The sequence below is a fragment of the Aplosporella prunicola genome (genome assembly GCF_010093885.1).
Source record: "Aplosporella prunicola CBS 121167 unplaced genomic scaffold K452scaffold_1, whole genome shotgun sequence".
Classification (NCBI taxonomy): Eukaryota; Fungi; Ascomycota; class Dothideomycetes; order Botryosphaeriales; family Aplosporellaceae; genus Aplosporella; species Aplosporella prunicola.
Genome location: NW_022983529.1, coordinates 1049275 through 1063358, shown reverse-complemented (window position 1 = coordinate 1063358; position 14084 = coordinate 1049275). Strand labels below are relative to the sequence as shown.

The 14084-nt window shown below is 55.6% G+C and overlaps 7 protein-coding genes across 7 annotated transcripts; 3 read left to right on the top strand and 4 right to left on the bottom strand.

Annotated features, from left to right (window-relative positions):
• Positions 1–43: 43 nt before the first annotated feature.
• On the bottom strand, positions 44–2527 carry K452DRAFT_354802 (uncharacterized protein; the record flags this gene model as incomplete). The annotated part of the gene is made up of 4 exons (XM_033545911.1): positions 44–1401; positions 1446–2118; positions 2181–2405; positions 2465–2527. The coding sequence occupies 4 exons, from the start codon at positions 2525–2527 to the stop codon at positions 44–46; spliced, it is 2319 nt and encodes a 772-aa protein (XP_033403112.1).
• Positions 2528–4340: 1813 nt separating this feature from the next.
• K452DRAFT_314565 (uncharacterized protein) lies at positions 4341–6493 on the bottom strand (the record flags this gene model as incomplete). The annotated part of the gene is made up of 2 exons (XM_033543768.1): positions 4341–6289; positions 6348–6493. 2 exons carry the CDS (start codon positions 6491–6493, stop codon positions 4717–4719), a joined length of 1719 nt encoding a protein of 572 aa, XP_033403111.1. The 3' UTR covers positions 4341–4716.
• K452DRAFT_6931 (uncharacterized protein) lies at positions 6475–6944 on the bottom strand. Its single transcript, XM_033547038.1, has one exon. The coding sequence runs from the start codon at positions 6853–6855 to the stop codon at positions 6514–6516; it is 342 nt and encodes a 113-aa protein (XP_033403110.1). The 5' UTR covers positions 6856–6944; the 3' UTR covers positions 6475–6513.
• A 140-nt stretch (positions 6945–7084) lies between these two features.
• On the top strand, positions 7085–8355 carry K452DRAFT_6911 (glycoside hydrolase family 43 protein). Its single transcript, XM_033547035.1, has one exon. The coding sequence runs from the start codon at positions 7129–7131 to the stop codon at positions 8080–8082; it is 954 nt and encodes a 317-aa protein (XP_033403109.1). The 5' UTR covers positions 7085–7128; the 3' UTR covers positions 8083–8355.
• On the bottom strand, positions 8270–9339 carry K452DRAFT_217908 (uncharacterized protein; the record flags this gene model as incomplete). The annotated part of the gene is made up of 5 exons (XM_033536323.1): positions 8270–8356; positions 8412–8492; positions 8589–8696; positions 8795–9193; positions 9250–9339. 5 exons carry the CDS (start codon positions 9337–9339, stop codon positions 8270–8272), a joined length of 765 nt encoding a protein of 254 aa, XP_033403108.1.
• A 612-nt stretch (positions 9340–9951) lies between these two features.
• On the top strand, positions 9952–12728 carry K452DRAFT_6888 (uncharacterized protein). Its single transcript, XM_033547034.1, has 2 exons — positions 9952–12232; positions 12286–12728. Exons 1-2 carry the CDS (start codon positions 10154–10156, stop codon positions 12640–12642), a joined length of 2436 nt encoding a protein of 811 aa, XP_033403107.1. The 5' UTR covers positions 9952–10153; the 3' UTR covers positions 12643–12728.
• Positions 12723–13406, top strand: K452DRAFT_6882 (uncharacterized protein). The gene has a single exon (XM_033547032.1). The coding sequence runs from the start codon at positions 12815–12817 to the stop codon at positions 13370–13372; it is 558 nt and encodes a 185-aa protein (XP_033403106.1). The 5' UTR covers positions 12723–12814; the 3' UTR covers positions 13373–13406.
• The last annotated feature ends 678 nt before the right edge of the window (positions 13407–14084 follow it).

Here is a 14084-nt window from a genome sequence, read left to right as displayed (position 1 = left end):
CTGGTAATATCCTTGCCCGTTTATCCTGATCCTTCCAACCAGTTTATGCCAGTCCGCTCCTATTCTCGGGGTCTGGAGCTGGGAGAGTGTGTGATTGGTACAGTGGGCTGACATCTTGCTCGTGGAGCGCTGCTGTAGGTGTCTCGTTGTACTCTGCTTGGTGTTGGCTTTCTGGAGCACTCACTTCCGGCACCGAATGTGTTGGCCAATTTTGGAGCTCAGTTCCATCCTCCTGTGAGATTTGCTCCGAAGAGATCCGGTCTTCCTCTTCGGACGGATTGGTCGGTCTCAACTTTGGAGATTCGATAAATTTTCTGTAAACGCCAATCCAGTATATTGCTTTTCCGGGGTAAAATTTATCGACCTTTACTCGGTGAGTAGGATCGTCGGTTTTTTGGGGTACAATATCAAAACCGAGATGTCGGTGACCGTCCTTGCCAAGGTACATTCCGATTTGATATTTTCTTTTCGCTAGATGGATCTTTGATTTGAAGTGGATCTCTTCGTCCGTTGGGTCTTGAGTATCAAATTCAGGATCGTCGAGCATTTTGCTATTGTAGCAGTAGGAGACAAGGTCGACTATGTTGTAACAAGCTCGAGGTGTCCGATATTGAGGTGTGGGCCGGAGAAATCCCAACAGAATGATGTATACAATCGTTATAGCCAAGCAGCCATAAAGATAAGATGGCACGATGCTGGCGATGTATTCAACTTTGTCTCGGTGACCTCGCCAAGAAACGTTGAAAAAGACTTTTCCTGGAAGTATTTGGATAATGGTGCCAACCATAGCAAGAAGGCTGGATATTGCCACACGGAAATGTCTGTTGGTAATCGCGGTATAAATCGCCTCGGAGAGACTAATACTGAGATAGTCGAGCAAAACAGTCTCCTGTGGTGGCTTTGATCCGTCCATACATGCTATTGGTTGGACGTGTCGGTAAAAATATGCTGCCCGCAACCATGCAAGATTCCACACAGACAAGGATATTGTCGGGAGGAAGTAGAAAAGATTCTCCCAGTTGGAGAACCACCAGTTGTAAGGAACTTTGACAGTGATCGTGTTTGCATGGCCGGCCCTTGTGGCAATACCAATCCATAATCCAGAAGAAACTATGCCGAGGATGATGAAAATCAGAATACCAGAATCGCTCAGGCTTAAATTTGAAGATATGAACATGCTGAACTGTGGCGAACACACAATGTCAGATTCCGGACCATATGGGGCTTCTAAACTTGAATCAGTTCGACTTCTTTTGCACATTGACTTAAAACTGCTAGGCATACCGCTTAGATTGTACAGTTCCGGCGAGCATCCACGTCTCATGTGATGACTGCAGTCTCTTTGCTCATGGAGTGTGTCTATCTGTGTATCCGGTACATCCTCAGATATGAAATTGTTCTCTGCTATTTGTTAGCGACATTATAGTTTACTAAAAGATAAGTACCTCGTTCGGACTTCATGAACCTGAGGCTGTATATGATGTCGTGAGAGTTCGTCGCTGACGACCAATAACCCAGACGGAGTATCCCAGCTTTCTTACTCTCCGATGCTATCTGCTTTATAAATTTTGGATGGTAAGAATACTCGAGTCCCTTGAACACTGGAAAGATGTTTGAGCCTTGAACCATGGAAAGTTGTACTGCGACTGGTGCCGGATCCCACTTCAAACCAGTGTATGCAGGCCATAGCCTGTATGTTATACCAATGCTACAAGCAACAAGCGTGCCGTACATTATTGCCAGAAGGTGGCCGGCGGTGTTCGAAAGAGAAATAAACCAACCACTTCCGTCTTTGTTGAGGACATAGAAAGCGTTTTTGAGGGAAACAATCGTAAAGTTAACGGTGAGGTTGATCACCGTTATGATACCGGTCAAATGATGGCTTTGCATGAATGGTGTCATAATATCGAACGGATTCTGAACCGCATATATGAACTTGAAATGTTGTTTGAAAGCTTTACTCTGTCTCTGGGGCGGTGTTTCCGACATAGCAATGTAAGGTGTTATTCTTTTGTATGCGTCGTGAACAGCCTTCCACCACATTGATGTTATGCTTCCAACGATAGCTGGAGTATATATCATGGTGACACGGTAGTATCCTTTGTGAATGCGAAAAGCCTTTGGATTTACCCGGTCAAGGATAATGATGGTCAGTACTCCTGCGAGAGACTGAAGAAGACCGTCGTGAGAAGGAGAAACCATCTTCGTAGAACAAAAGGCTTATAGTCCAATGGCGGATGCCCTTTTGGGGGATCAGGGCCATCAAACGGAATAAAAGTACGCAACGGAGACTCGCTCCCGTAAAAAGATGTGGGCGTTACGGAAGGCGGGCTTCCGACTCCATGGTTCGATGTTTCGTGCGATGGGTCTTGTCGTATTTCATCGATCGAAGTAGCTGATTTGTTCTATTCGAAGGTATTAGAAATAACAAAAATGTTTTATTTAGGTACTTATGACAGCTCACGTCGTCAATGGGGTGGTAGTCGGCCGAGTAAGACGGAAGTCTAAAGGATCTAGGGCGAGGCATTGTATACTGAAAGTGTTTGAGCGATCAAGTCTCAAAGAAGTAAAATAGATGTTGAGGCTTGCTATAGGGTGTAGAGACGGACGTCGCAGGAAATTTGAGGAGGAAAAGTGAAAGGCTGTGCCCGGGTGCCTTGGGGTTTATTATATGGCAGTCCGTAGCCCGGGAAGGCTTTCGTGGCGCTGCATACCATCAGCCGATTTTCAGCTACGAGCATGCTTATGATTATTCACAGCCTATTACTTTTGAACCATGTCCAAAAGCCAGTAGTATTAGTATTTCGGGATTTCTGGCTCCTTACAAGTCGCCAGACAATGGAGTTGTCATCTAGTGAAAACTGTATCTGATAGAGATAGCAGCATAACAAAAAGAACGAATGTTACTGTCTGTCGTCCCGAATGCAGCCTTGTGGACTTGTATGTACGGCCACGGGCCAAGATATTGTGGCGCCAGGCCTAGACGAATGTGTTACGCAACAAACGCCTTCGGATTTCCTGATTGGATATTTAAAAAGCTGAACTTCCATATTACGATGGCTCATAATATTAGTAGCATCAGGCGTGAGGAGTTTCTATCGGACATCGCCTTATTCCACGAATAATACTACTCAAAAGTTCCACTCTACTATGTACCTTGAATCCGGCCACAAAATTAGGAGATATCAAAAGCTAATAATAGATACTAGCTAGTAAATCAAGATAACTGCCAACAGAGAAACTTATTTAATATACTATTGCCACGAGAATACGGAGTCTAAAATCATATCTTTTCTTAGAGAGAACTCGATTAGAAAGTCGATTTTTTAGATGTACTAATTAAACATCCTAAAGGAAGGAATGACATACTTTATATTAGTACTTTACGTAAAGCCTTCAAATCGTTGGAAAAAAGGGCAAGCAGCGAGGAACAACTAATACTTTCACTAATATTCTCTATATATACCCGAGAAGCACCTATTGCCCTTAAAAAAAAAAAAAAAATCTACAAATTACTATTTCCTCTTCTTCTTCTTCTTCCTCTTCTCGAGGCTACTACTTACCGCCGCTACTACTATCGCATTATTCGCTTTCGCGCATAACGGCCAGCTATAGACTTAGACACACTAAGTCACCATACCATCCACCGCCATCAACACTACCACGTCCACCCACCACTAAACCCCACAAAACCACCAACCATCAAAAACCCAAGACAACTCCCACCATCGCAGCTATTCGTATACCAACCACCACTACTAGTTCCCATCAGCTCCCTAAGAATATTATAAAGCATACAAGCCACCTAAATCTCTACTTCAAAGATTCTCCCGACCAAAGAAAGATATATCTATGCAAAAATACTAGTAGAACACGAGAGAACAGAAACTTTACAGCGTTAGAAAGTACCACAAAAAAAGCACAACCTACATTCAAACCTCTCCCTCCCTGCCCGCACAGCCAAGCAACACAGTAGTAGTACGCCTATACCTACGAACCCTACACTGCCTATACACTAGGTAAAGAGTCAGCAACAAAGCACGCTCCCAGCTCTCCCTCTTAAGTGCCAATCATCCACTCTCATTCAATTTCAACCTAGCCTCAACACCACCTATATACTACGTCTTAAAGAAATGACAGAGTAATATATCATGTCTACGGCATTAAATACGAGGCCATGTCAGTCTACACACTCTAGCGCAGACCATCTTTGCTGTACTACACACACACACACACACACACACCACCCCAGCCACAACCACGCACTCCACCCTCCACCCTCTACCCTATCAGCCCCCAGCAGCCCTCTGCACCAAGCAGCCAAGCGTACGCTTATTCTTGTTCTTGTTCTTGTCCTACAAGCCGGCTTGCCGCTTGTCCGCCCTCGCTGTGGTAGGATGCGTGCCTGTGACGCCGAGTGTTGCTTGTGGGTATAGGAAGGCTGCGCGCGCTTGTGCTGTGCAGGTGCTGGCAAGGCGCTGGTGGTGCGTGGTGCAGATAAAGGGGTTGAGTAAGTGAGTGGGTTTGTACCTAGGGGTGTGTATATGCGCGTAGTAGTGAGGGAGGTTGGGTGTGTGGGTGTGGTTTTGATGTGTAGGCATGCTTGTTCTGCACGTGCTAGTCCATGTATCCGGCCTTCCTCTCCAGCCTCACGAGCCATTCCGAGCGCACGCAGATCTCAAACGGGACCGTAGGACCCTCTCCTACCTACCCCACTCACTTCGCACCGCCACCCCTCCTCTGCTCGACAACCCTCAACACATCGCCCACACTCTCCTTATCACCCTTCCGTTTCTTCGGTCCGCGCTTCCTCTTCTGGCCGCCCCTGCCCTCGCGCCCCTCATCCTCCTCACCACCATCAGCACCCACGCCCTTCCACTCCGACAGCTTAACCTTAGCGCCTCCTTCCTCCATGTCCTCTGCGTCGCCGAACCTGCTCTCGCCGAACCCCATGTCCATGTCCTCGAAGTCGCGGTCCGCGCTCGCGAGCATCTCGGCCCGCCGCTTCTGCCGCGCTGCTTCTTCTGCGCTGGCGGCCGCAGAGGACGGAGTGTCCGGCTTGATGTCCCGCGCTTTGCGGATCGCGGCCAGGATCGTTGCGTCTTGCAGTGGGTTGAGCGGGGGCGAGGGCTGCTCGGTCGTTTTGCTCGACGGCTCGTTGAAGTAGTTCGTTTTGGGGACGGTGGTGGTTGCAGGTTGTGCTGTTGTGGGCTGAGGGGGTGGCGGCATGGCATCTGCTGCTGCTGCTGCTGCGGATTCGGGGGAGACTTCGGCTTCTGCTGAGGTGGGAGACGTGGGTTTTGAGGGCGGCGATTTCGGCACCGCAGAGGGTTCGACTTCACCTTCTTCGCCCTCTTCGTCCGATTCGGACGAGTCTGACCCGATTCCGGCGAGGGGATCGTAGGAGTCGCCCACGCCTTCGAAGATGTCGTCGTCTTCGTCTTCTTCTGCAGGCGCAGGCGGCAGATCCGGCACCTCGACGTCTGCGCCCAGCGGCTTTGCGTCCTTGTCCGGCATTAATAGCGCAGCTGCTTCGCCCTCGGCGCCCGCCTTGATCTTCCTGACCTTCCTCTTGATGTTGCCGTCCTCGTCCTTCGTGATCAAGACCTCGCGGCCCCTCTCGTCCCTCTCAATCCTAGGGAAAACCTCCTTCTGCTCCCCAATCCGCTTGAACCTGTTTCCTAGCTGCGGCTGCGCTGCGGCCTTTGCCTCTGCCGCCGCCTTTCGCTGCGCCTTAAGTTCCGCAAGAATCGCGTTTCGCGAGCGCTTCGCGCCAGCTACTGGCGGCGGCATTGCCGCAACTTCGCCCTTCTTCTCCCTTTTCTCGTGCACCACAGGCGCAATTTCCTTCTCCTCCAACTTGTCAAACTCCTCGTCAACATCCGGGCTCGGTTCCTTCTGCGCCGACTCTTTATCCCCACCACCACTGCCACTTTTCCAGACATCCTCGCCTCTCCTCGCGCGCTCCAACAACCTCCGATCCAACCCCTTGACCAAATGCGTCGCGCCAATATCTCCGCCCGTAATCTGGTCCCGCAGCGCCTCAAACGTCGCCTGGTCAATCTGGCCCAACTTCATGCTCTCCTCGAGCGCATTAACGCGCTGGGCGCGGTCGTCAGCCTCGTCATCCTCGCGGGCCGCAGCGCGATCGGTGTACCCCGCCGCGAGACGCGTGCCCTTGGGCGCGGCCGAGCTGCGAAACTTTTTGGTTGCGGGCTGCGAGGAGCCGGCGCGCTGCTCGGCCAGCTGGCGCGCAAAGTCGACGCCGCCACTGCCACGGACGGTACGTCTGCGCATCGTTAGCCTTGGTTCGGCGAGGGGGCGGGGGAGTGCGCGCGGCCACGTACGGCGTCATGGGGATGCTGGAGCGGAGGCGCGAGCCTAGAGAGGCGGCGGCGGGGGTGGCGCCCGGGCGGGTGCGGGGCGTGCCGCTAGAGGCACTTTGAGGCGTGTCGGAGGTGCGCAGTAGCGCGCGGAACTGGTCGTTATTCATGGTGTGTGTGTGTGTGTACTCTAGTGGGGGAGTGAAGGCGGCGAAGTTTGGGCGGAGGTTTGATGCAGCGATGGCGTGTGGCCCAAGCTTCTGCCGGCGGTGGTTTCCCCGCAAATCAGACCCGGAATCGATGGATGGATGTGCACTCGTGCAGCTAACCTGCAGGCTCTCCGCACTTGCCCTCCTCTTCTACCCATGCAAGTAAACAGTCCGCACGTACATAAATATGCATGGCTCAGCCGCCTTCGCCGTCGTCCCCGCCGCACTCCCCTCGTCACTCTTGGCTCCGTCTGGCGGTCATGGCCTTTCTCATTCTTTTGCTCCCACTTCTCGCAAGCTGGGCTGCCGCCCAGTATCAACATGGCTTTCTGTCTCCGCGTCAGTCCACAAACACTAGCGGTGCTACCTTTACCAATCCAATACTAAGCACCGTCGGTGCCGACCCGTGAGTCCATTGTTTTTTCTGAAATCCCGCCAGTTCATGCTCAGGGCCGAGGTTATATTGCAAGGTAAATTCAGCCGCGCGCACGGCATCGAGTAGTCGCGGCAAAGCCAGAGACATGAAACAACCAGCTGCGCGAACGAGGCTCTAACACGTGCCCAGCTGGGTCATCCGCCATGGCGACTACTACTATATGACCTACACGACCAACAACGACATCACTCTGCTGCGCAGCTCCGGGCTGACCGACTGGGACAATGCCGAGAAGAAAGTCATCTTCACGCCGCCAGCGGGGCAGAACTACTCGACGGACCTGTGGGCGCCCGAGCTGCACGAGTTCGACGGCCAGTGGTACGTCATCTTCACCGCGGACCCGAACGGCGACAGCCCGCCGCCCGAAGTCGACATGTACTGTGAGTGGTCGTGCCCCGCGGTGCACCACCGGATGTACGTGCTTGAGGGCACCGGCAGCGCGGACCCCTGGGGCGCGTCGTACGCGTACAAGGCCCAGCTCAACACGTACGACCAGTTCGCCATCGACGGCACGTACTTCCGGCACAGCACGGGGCTGTACCACATCTACAGCTGCTGGCAGCGAGTGTACGACGGGTGGCCAGCCAACCTCTGCATCGCCAAGCTCGCGGACCCGTGGACCGTCGAGTCGAACTTGACCGAGCGGCAGGTCATCAGCGTGCCCAACAACCCGTGGGAGAAGACGCCGTACGGGCGCCCATTCAACGACCGCCTCAGCAGCAACGAGGCGCCTCAGCAGCTCACGAACCCCACGACCGGCCAGGAATTCGTCATCTACAGCGCGGCGCGCTCCGACAACCGCAACTACTGCCTCGGGCAGCTCGAGCTTGTCGGCGACGACCCCATGAACCCGCAGGACTGGCGCAAGCGCAACGACGGCTGCGTCTTCTACCAGAACGCGCGCGAGCAGGCGTACGGCGTGGGGCATGCCAGCTTCGTCAAGAGCCCCGACGGCTCCGAGGACTGGATTGTTTACCATGGCATGCGCAATCCGGTGACGGGATGGGCGGCGAGGACGATACGCGCGCAGAAGTTTGAGTGGAACGAGGCGGACGGGTCGCCCATTTTCCCACGGCCGGGGTACGGGCCGTACGCGGTGCCGGCGGGGCAGTAAGGTAAGGTGATTTTTAGAGTGGTGTACTTGCAGGTAGACGGGTTTAGCGCGTGAAACGGAAGCGGAAACAATGTCTCGCTTTGGAAATTGGTTCTATGCATGCATGAAGAGGAATTTGCATTTGATTCGTCCGTGCATCCTTCTTTGCCAATTCCGTCCCTTCATGCCTTGCCCTAACCCAGGCCGTCTACAGCGACGTGCCACTATCAATCACAAGATTTTGCCCCGTCTGCGACTGGCTGAGCGCAAGCGTGCGCACGTTCGTCGCAACGTCCTGGTGGGTGTGTCAGCACATTGCATGCGTGCATACTAGGTACTCGGAAGCTTACCTCGACGGTCGCCAGGCGCTTGAGCTTGGTGTTATTGATGGTCGCCGTGCGCTTGGCTTCGGGGAACTTCAAGCCCCATTCCTAGGGTGGTGCATTGCGTTAGGCAGGTACTAGATGATTGAATGCGGCTTATCCGTCGCACCGCCGCACCACCACCACAACAACAACTAAACTCACCGTCAGCAGCATTCCGGGCGCCACCGAATTGACTCTGATCTTGGGGGCGCAGATGACAGCGAGCGACTTGGCGAGGTGGATCTGCGCCGCTTTAGTCACGGCGTACGGCTGTGAAGAAAGGCGGCGGGCGCGCAGTCAGCAATCAGCATCCAGCTAGGGATGTAACGGTCCCCACGCAACAACAACAACGACGACGACAAGCTCACCAGCGAACTCCCACTTGGCTTCACGCCCGCGACGCTGGCCGTGGTAATAAGCGCGCCCTCGGTTGCCTCGAGATGCGGCTTGGCGGCGTGCGCCAGCCACACGTGCGTCTTGACGTTGTACGTGAAGCAGCGGTCCCAGTCGGCGTCGACGGCGCCGTCATCCAGGTCGAGGAAGTTGGTCATGCGGGTCCAGCCGGCGTTGGAGACGACGACGTCGAGGCGGCCCATGGTCGCGATGGTCTCGTCGACCAGGCGCTGCACGGCGGGGCGGTCGCCGACATCAGCGCGCACGGCGTGGAAGCGCGGCGTTTTAGGATTATTGCTGTTGTTGTTGATGCTGGCGTCCAGCTCGTGCAGCAGTGCCTGCGCCCGCTCGCTGTTGTTGGCGTAGTTGATTACCTGCCCCCCGCCCCCGGTCAGTGTGCTGGCCGATGGCTATCTCGGCAACGACTCACGATGCGAAAGTCGGGCGCGAAGGTGCGCGCAATCTGGGCTCCCAGGCCCGCCGAGCCGGCCGTGATGAGGACGACTTTCTGAGCAGACATTGGGTTATAATAGCTAGTATGTAGAGCGCAATGAATGAGTCTTTAATAGTATTTGTACCTGAGTCCTGAGTATGCCCCACCCCCGTTACCCGTCGACGCGGGGTCTCCGCCGGCAAGTGGGCGGGAGGTGGAGCGGAAGGCTTCCGCCGCCGCCGACAACGACAGTGGTGCGACCGTGTCATGCAGTATAACTATTGGAGAAAGGCAGCCGTCTCAGCTGTGTCTATTAATGGTTCGTGTTGGGATATTACTGTCATGGATCGACGCATGACGCGAGTGGGAAGCCTAGTGCTATGTATGAGGACTCGAGACGTCTGTTGCAGCTGATGGAAGCAGCCCGCCTGTCGTCGCCGTTACGTGTCGTTGTTCCTTTGGCGGCGGGCAGAGGGTCCTTTAAAGCTGTGGGCTAAGCCTCCCCAGGCACAGGCACACTCAAGGCACAGACACACACACACACACAGGCACACAGGCACACAGGCACCGCAGTCCACAGGGCGCAGAGCCCCAGAGCGACCCAATCTCCGATTTGCGCAAAACCCTTGCAATTCAGGGCACACGATCACCACCTTCCCCAGCCCGCTTCTTCCAAGCTCCCCAGTAACAATCCCCTCCCCTTCCAAGCCCCCCCTTTTTTTCTTTTTACTTTGCTCTTCCCGGTTCTCTGTTCTTTTCGACCATGCTCTTGGCTGACCTACATCTGCTTCCCGCCGGATAGACCAACACCTGGATGTCCTCGCCCGCCACCCCCGCCGACTAGGTCTCCTGCCGCCCGCCGGGAATCTCCCACCCCGCGCAACCGAGTTTCATCTTGACCATGAGAGATGAAGCCCACCAGGTCGTCGCCGACGGCGGCGCCCGTCCGACTTCCAAGTTTTCCCACTTCTTCGCGCCCGCTGCACCGCCGGTCGCAGACGCTCCGGGTTCACCCACGCAGCTGCGGCCCTCGTCGTCGCGCTCGTGGTTTCACGCGCGGCCGCGCACCTCGCCGGGACCCCGGCCCTCACCCTTCAAGACGCGCAGCTCGGTCCTCTCCAATGACGACGTAAAGCGCGACTCGGGCTTCGCGCCCTCGACCACCGCGCGGCCCTCGTGCGCCGACGACGGAACCGTGCCCGACGTCCCTCACGTCCCGAGAGTGCCCACTATCGTCGTGCATGACGATGCCCCTCGCCCCTCGACAGCGTATCAGGCCAGCGAGCTCGATCGCGTCCGCAGCCTCGAAACCTCCATCCCTTCGGGCAACCTGGACGAGCTTTCCGTCTCCAACATGGACTTCTCCAATAGAGGCAGCTTGATGCTGGGAGGCAAGAAGATGGATGCGCTATTGCGTCAGCGCCTGAGCAAGAGGCGGTCAAGGGACGACATGGAAGAACCCGTCAGCCCCAAGGGCATGCCGCCGGCCACCCCCAAGGATAGGCTGCCGGAGAGCCCCAAGGGCAAGCCGCGCGTTGTCAGCTCGAGCTCTGCCCCGTCCGGCAGGATATCGTCACCGCCGCAGGCGTCGCCTCCTCGGCCGAACACCGCGTTACCGCCCGGCAGTACCAGATCGCTTGCGCCACGGAAAAACATACCGGGGACCAGGGTTCTTTCGGCAGACGAGACGATGCTTTCCAAGAAGGTTCGGTCGATGTACGAGCACGGCGACGAGAAGGCGGCGGAATGGATCGTGGATGGAGCAGAGAGCGTCATCACGGAGGAATTTCAATGTCCGATGCCGCTCGATGGAGATGTATTGTCGGTGCAAAGGTCACGGCAGAGCGGAGTTCCGAGAAGCTGGAGCACCGCTACCATCAGCAGGCCGGGCAGCGCAATCATCAGAGAACCTAACGAAGTAGCAGGAGGCATTGAAGACTGGGAGGACATTGACGGCGCCGAAATTGACAGGTACGGCTTCATTGTGCCAAAGCCCGTCAGCTCCAACCAGCGCGATTCGTTGGTCACGTTTGAGGCCCCCAAGCTGCAGCGAGTTTCGACGCAGTTGCAGTTGGCCTCGGAGGCCCCCAGGCGGAAACGCACTATGCACCGCGCCGGATCCACCACCAAATCTTCACGCTCCACCTTCGCCAGCCCTCCGAGGCGCCTTTCTTCCAGACGTTCCATCCGGGCAGAATCTGTCTATTCTGCGCAGAGCATCAGCTCCGCGCGGTCTTCCAACCCCTTTCGCTACGCTGCAAACCGCCTGCCACACAACCGCGAGAGGAGATGTGTCGACGAGGCCAGTGACATGCTCACCCTGCCACCCGGTCTCGCGACGATTGCTGAGGAGAGAGAAGGTGGACGGGCCGCCATGCTGATGAAGCGGAAAGAATGGCAGCGTGAAGAGAAATGGCGGAAGATGGGCCGGTTGGTAGGCAAGGGTCCGAACAGCGGCGGGATGATTTTCGAATTCGACACGAGGAGCCCGAAGCTGATTGAGCGGACGTGGAAGGGGATCCCGGACCGCTGGCGGGCGACGGCATGGCACGCGTTCTTGTCCGCAAGCGCAAAGAAGAACCCGGAGAGCGAGTCGGACGACGAGCTGATCTCTAGCTTCTACGAGCTGCAGGACGAGGACTGCGCCGATGACGTGCAGATCGATGTCGACGTGCCGCGCACCATCAGCCACCACATCATGTTCAGACGGCGGTACCGCGGTGGACAGCGCCTGCTGTTCCGCGTCCTGCATGCCATGTCGCTGTATCTCCCCGAGACGGGGTACGTGCAAGGTATGGCTGCGCTGGCGGCTACCCTGCTCTGCTACTACAACGAGGAGACGGCGTTTGTCATGCTAGTGCGCCTGTGGAAACTCAGAGGTCTTGAGCGCCTGTATCAGCACGGCTTTACGGGCCTCATGGAAGCGTTGGAGGACTTCGAGAAGCATTGGTTGGCGGGCGGCGAGATTGCCAAGAAGCTGGTAAGCCTTGAAACTGAATTTACCTTTGCAGCAGAAACCTAACCGAAACACAGGAGGAACTAGGCATCCACTACACGGCCTACGGCACGCGCTGGTACCTCACGCTCTTCAACTACTCGATTCCCTTCCCGGCGCAGCTGCGCGTCTGGGACGTCTTCATGCTGCTGGGCGACTCAGCGAACTGCAACCCTGGCGCGCCGGAATCGTTCAACGCCGACTTGGACGTACTGCACGCGACGTCGGCGGCGCTCATCGACGCGACGCGCGAAATTCTGCTTGATTCGGACTTTGAGGTCGCCATGAAGACGCTGACGAGCTGGGTCCCGGTCAAGGACGAGGACCTGCTCATGCGCGTTGCCAAGGCGGAGTGGAAGCAGAGGAAGCGCCGCGGCCGCATGCCTTCGGGTTAGAGGGCTTGCGGGAGTCACCCCGAGACGGACCTCGACGGATGATCAATCGATTGACCTAACGCGAGCGAGCACCCTCCTGGCAGCGGAATCATTGGGGGCGGCGAGAGGTTGACTGTGCGTTTAGCACGGCGTGGTTTCTGCCTTCACACAGACTCGCTCTTTGAGAGGAGGCATGGCGCGGAGCCTGCACCACCACCACAAGCACGCATCCCCTGTCTCCCATTTCGTCCGCTGCCTCGCGCAACACTCACTTTCTCCCCTTCCGCTTGCGAGACGACCCCACAACCAAAAACAACCAGACCAGACCAGCTGCCTACATGGCAGCACGTCCGGTCCTTGCTTCTTTTCTTCCTGCAGCACGGCATTGCCAGAAACCCAGCCAGCCAGCCACCCAGCTAGCCAGCCCAGTTCCTACGGCTCAGACCGGCCGCACCAACCCATCCTGGACGAAACCCGTCGCGCGCGCAAGCTTCTGTGCGCGCCAGCGGCCTTCCCTAATACCTCGCACGCACCCACCCATGCACGCCATCTAGGCGTCCGACCTTGCTACTTCTGCTTCTTCTGCTTCTTCTTCGTCTTTTTCTGCTCTTCGCCTGCCAAGGGCGTCCCTAATACCCACTCTACCTACCTACCTACCTATTCTGCTGGCAGCGGCGCCTCTACTTCCCGCCGCTGTCGCTGCGTCGTCGTCGTCGATGATGATGATGATGACGACGCCCTTACTTCGTAAAAAAAAAAGCTCGCTTTGCTTGTGGCTGGCTGGTTGGCTACATGGCTGCTGCTGCTCACCACTTCCTGCTACCGATACCGATACCGATACCCGCACGCTCGACTCGCGCACACATTCGTCACCCTTTTGTCTTGTTTTTTTGCTTTGCTTTGCTTTTTATTGTTGCTGCTACTGCTGCTTTGTTTTCCCTCCTTCTCCTTTCTTCTTCCGTCTCCATTTGTTGCATGCATGCGTTCGGTCCGCTGGAATAAGGCGGTCGTCATGGCACTTCTTCTTCTGCATTTCTGCATTCCTGCATTTCTGCACTTCTTGATTCTGCTCCTCATGAAAAGGGAAAACAGCGGGTTGGGGGTGTTGGTTTGCTCCGTTTCTACAGCTTTTAATACTGATAGTCGATCCTTGCATGCTTGCATGCATGCATGATATGCTTGGCTTGGCTTGGCTTGGCTTGGCTTGGCTTGGCATGGCATGGCTTGGACGCTTCTCACACTCGCTCGCTCATACACACACACTCTCTCTCTCACACAAACACGCTCGCTAAAACATACATACGTAATCACTCTCTCACATTCACTACCGAACTCTCTCTCTCTCTCTCTTACTTAGTATCAAACTCTCGCTCTCGCTCTCTCGTTGCCTATCTGTCTCTGTCTCCGTTATTTGCTTCCCGCTTTCTCTCTTCCCCCCTTCCCCTTTTCTCTGTTGCTCTAGT

Bases quoted from the DNA above. Each gene is read 5' to 3' on its own strand.
- K452DRAFT_6931 (XM_033547038.1), bottom strand. From the start codon at position 6,855: ATGTTGATACTGGGCGGCAGCCCAGCTTGCGAGAAGTGGGAGCAAAAG.
- K452DRAFT_6911 (XM_033547035.1), top strand. From the start codon at position 7,129: ATGACCTACACGACCAACAACGACATCACTCTGCTGCGCAGCTCCGGG.
- K452DRAFT_6888 (XM_033547034.1), top strand. From the start codon at position 10,154: ATGAGAGATGAAGCCCACCAGGTCGTCGCCGACGGCGGCGCCCGTCCG. The intron at 12,233-12,285 runs GTAAGCCTTGAA...ACCGAAACACAG, and splicing joins GCGAGATTGCCAAGAAGCTG to GAGGAACTAGGCATCCACTA.
- K452DRAFT_6882 (XM_033547032.1), top strand. From the start codon at position 12,815: ATGGCGCGGAGCCTGCACCACCACCACAAGCACGCATCCCCTGTCTCC.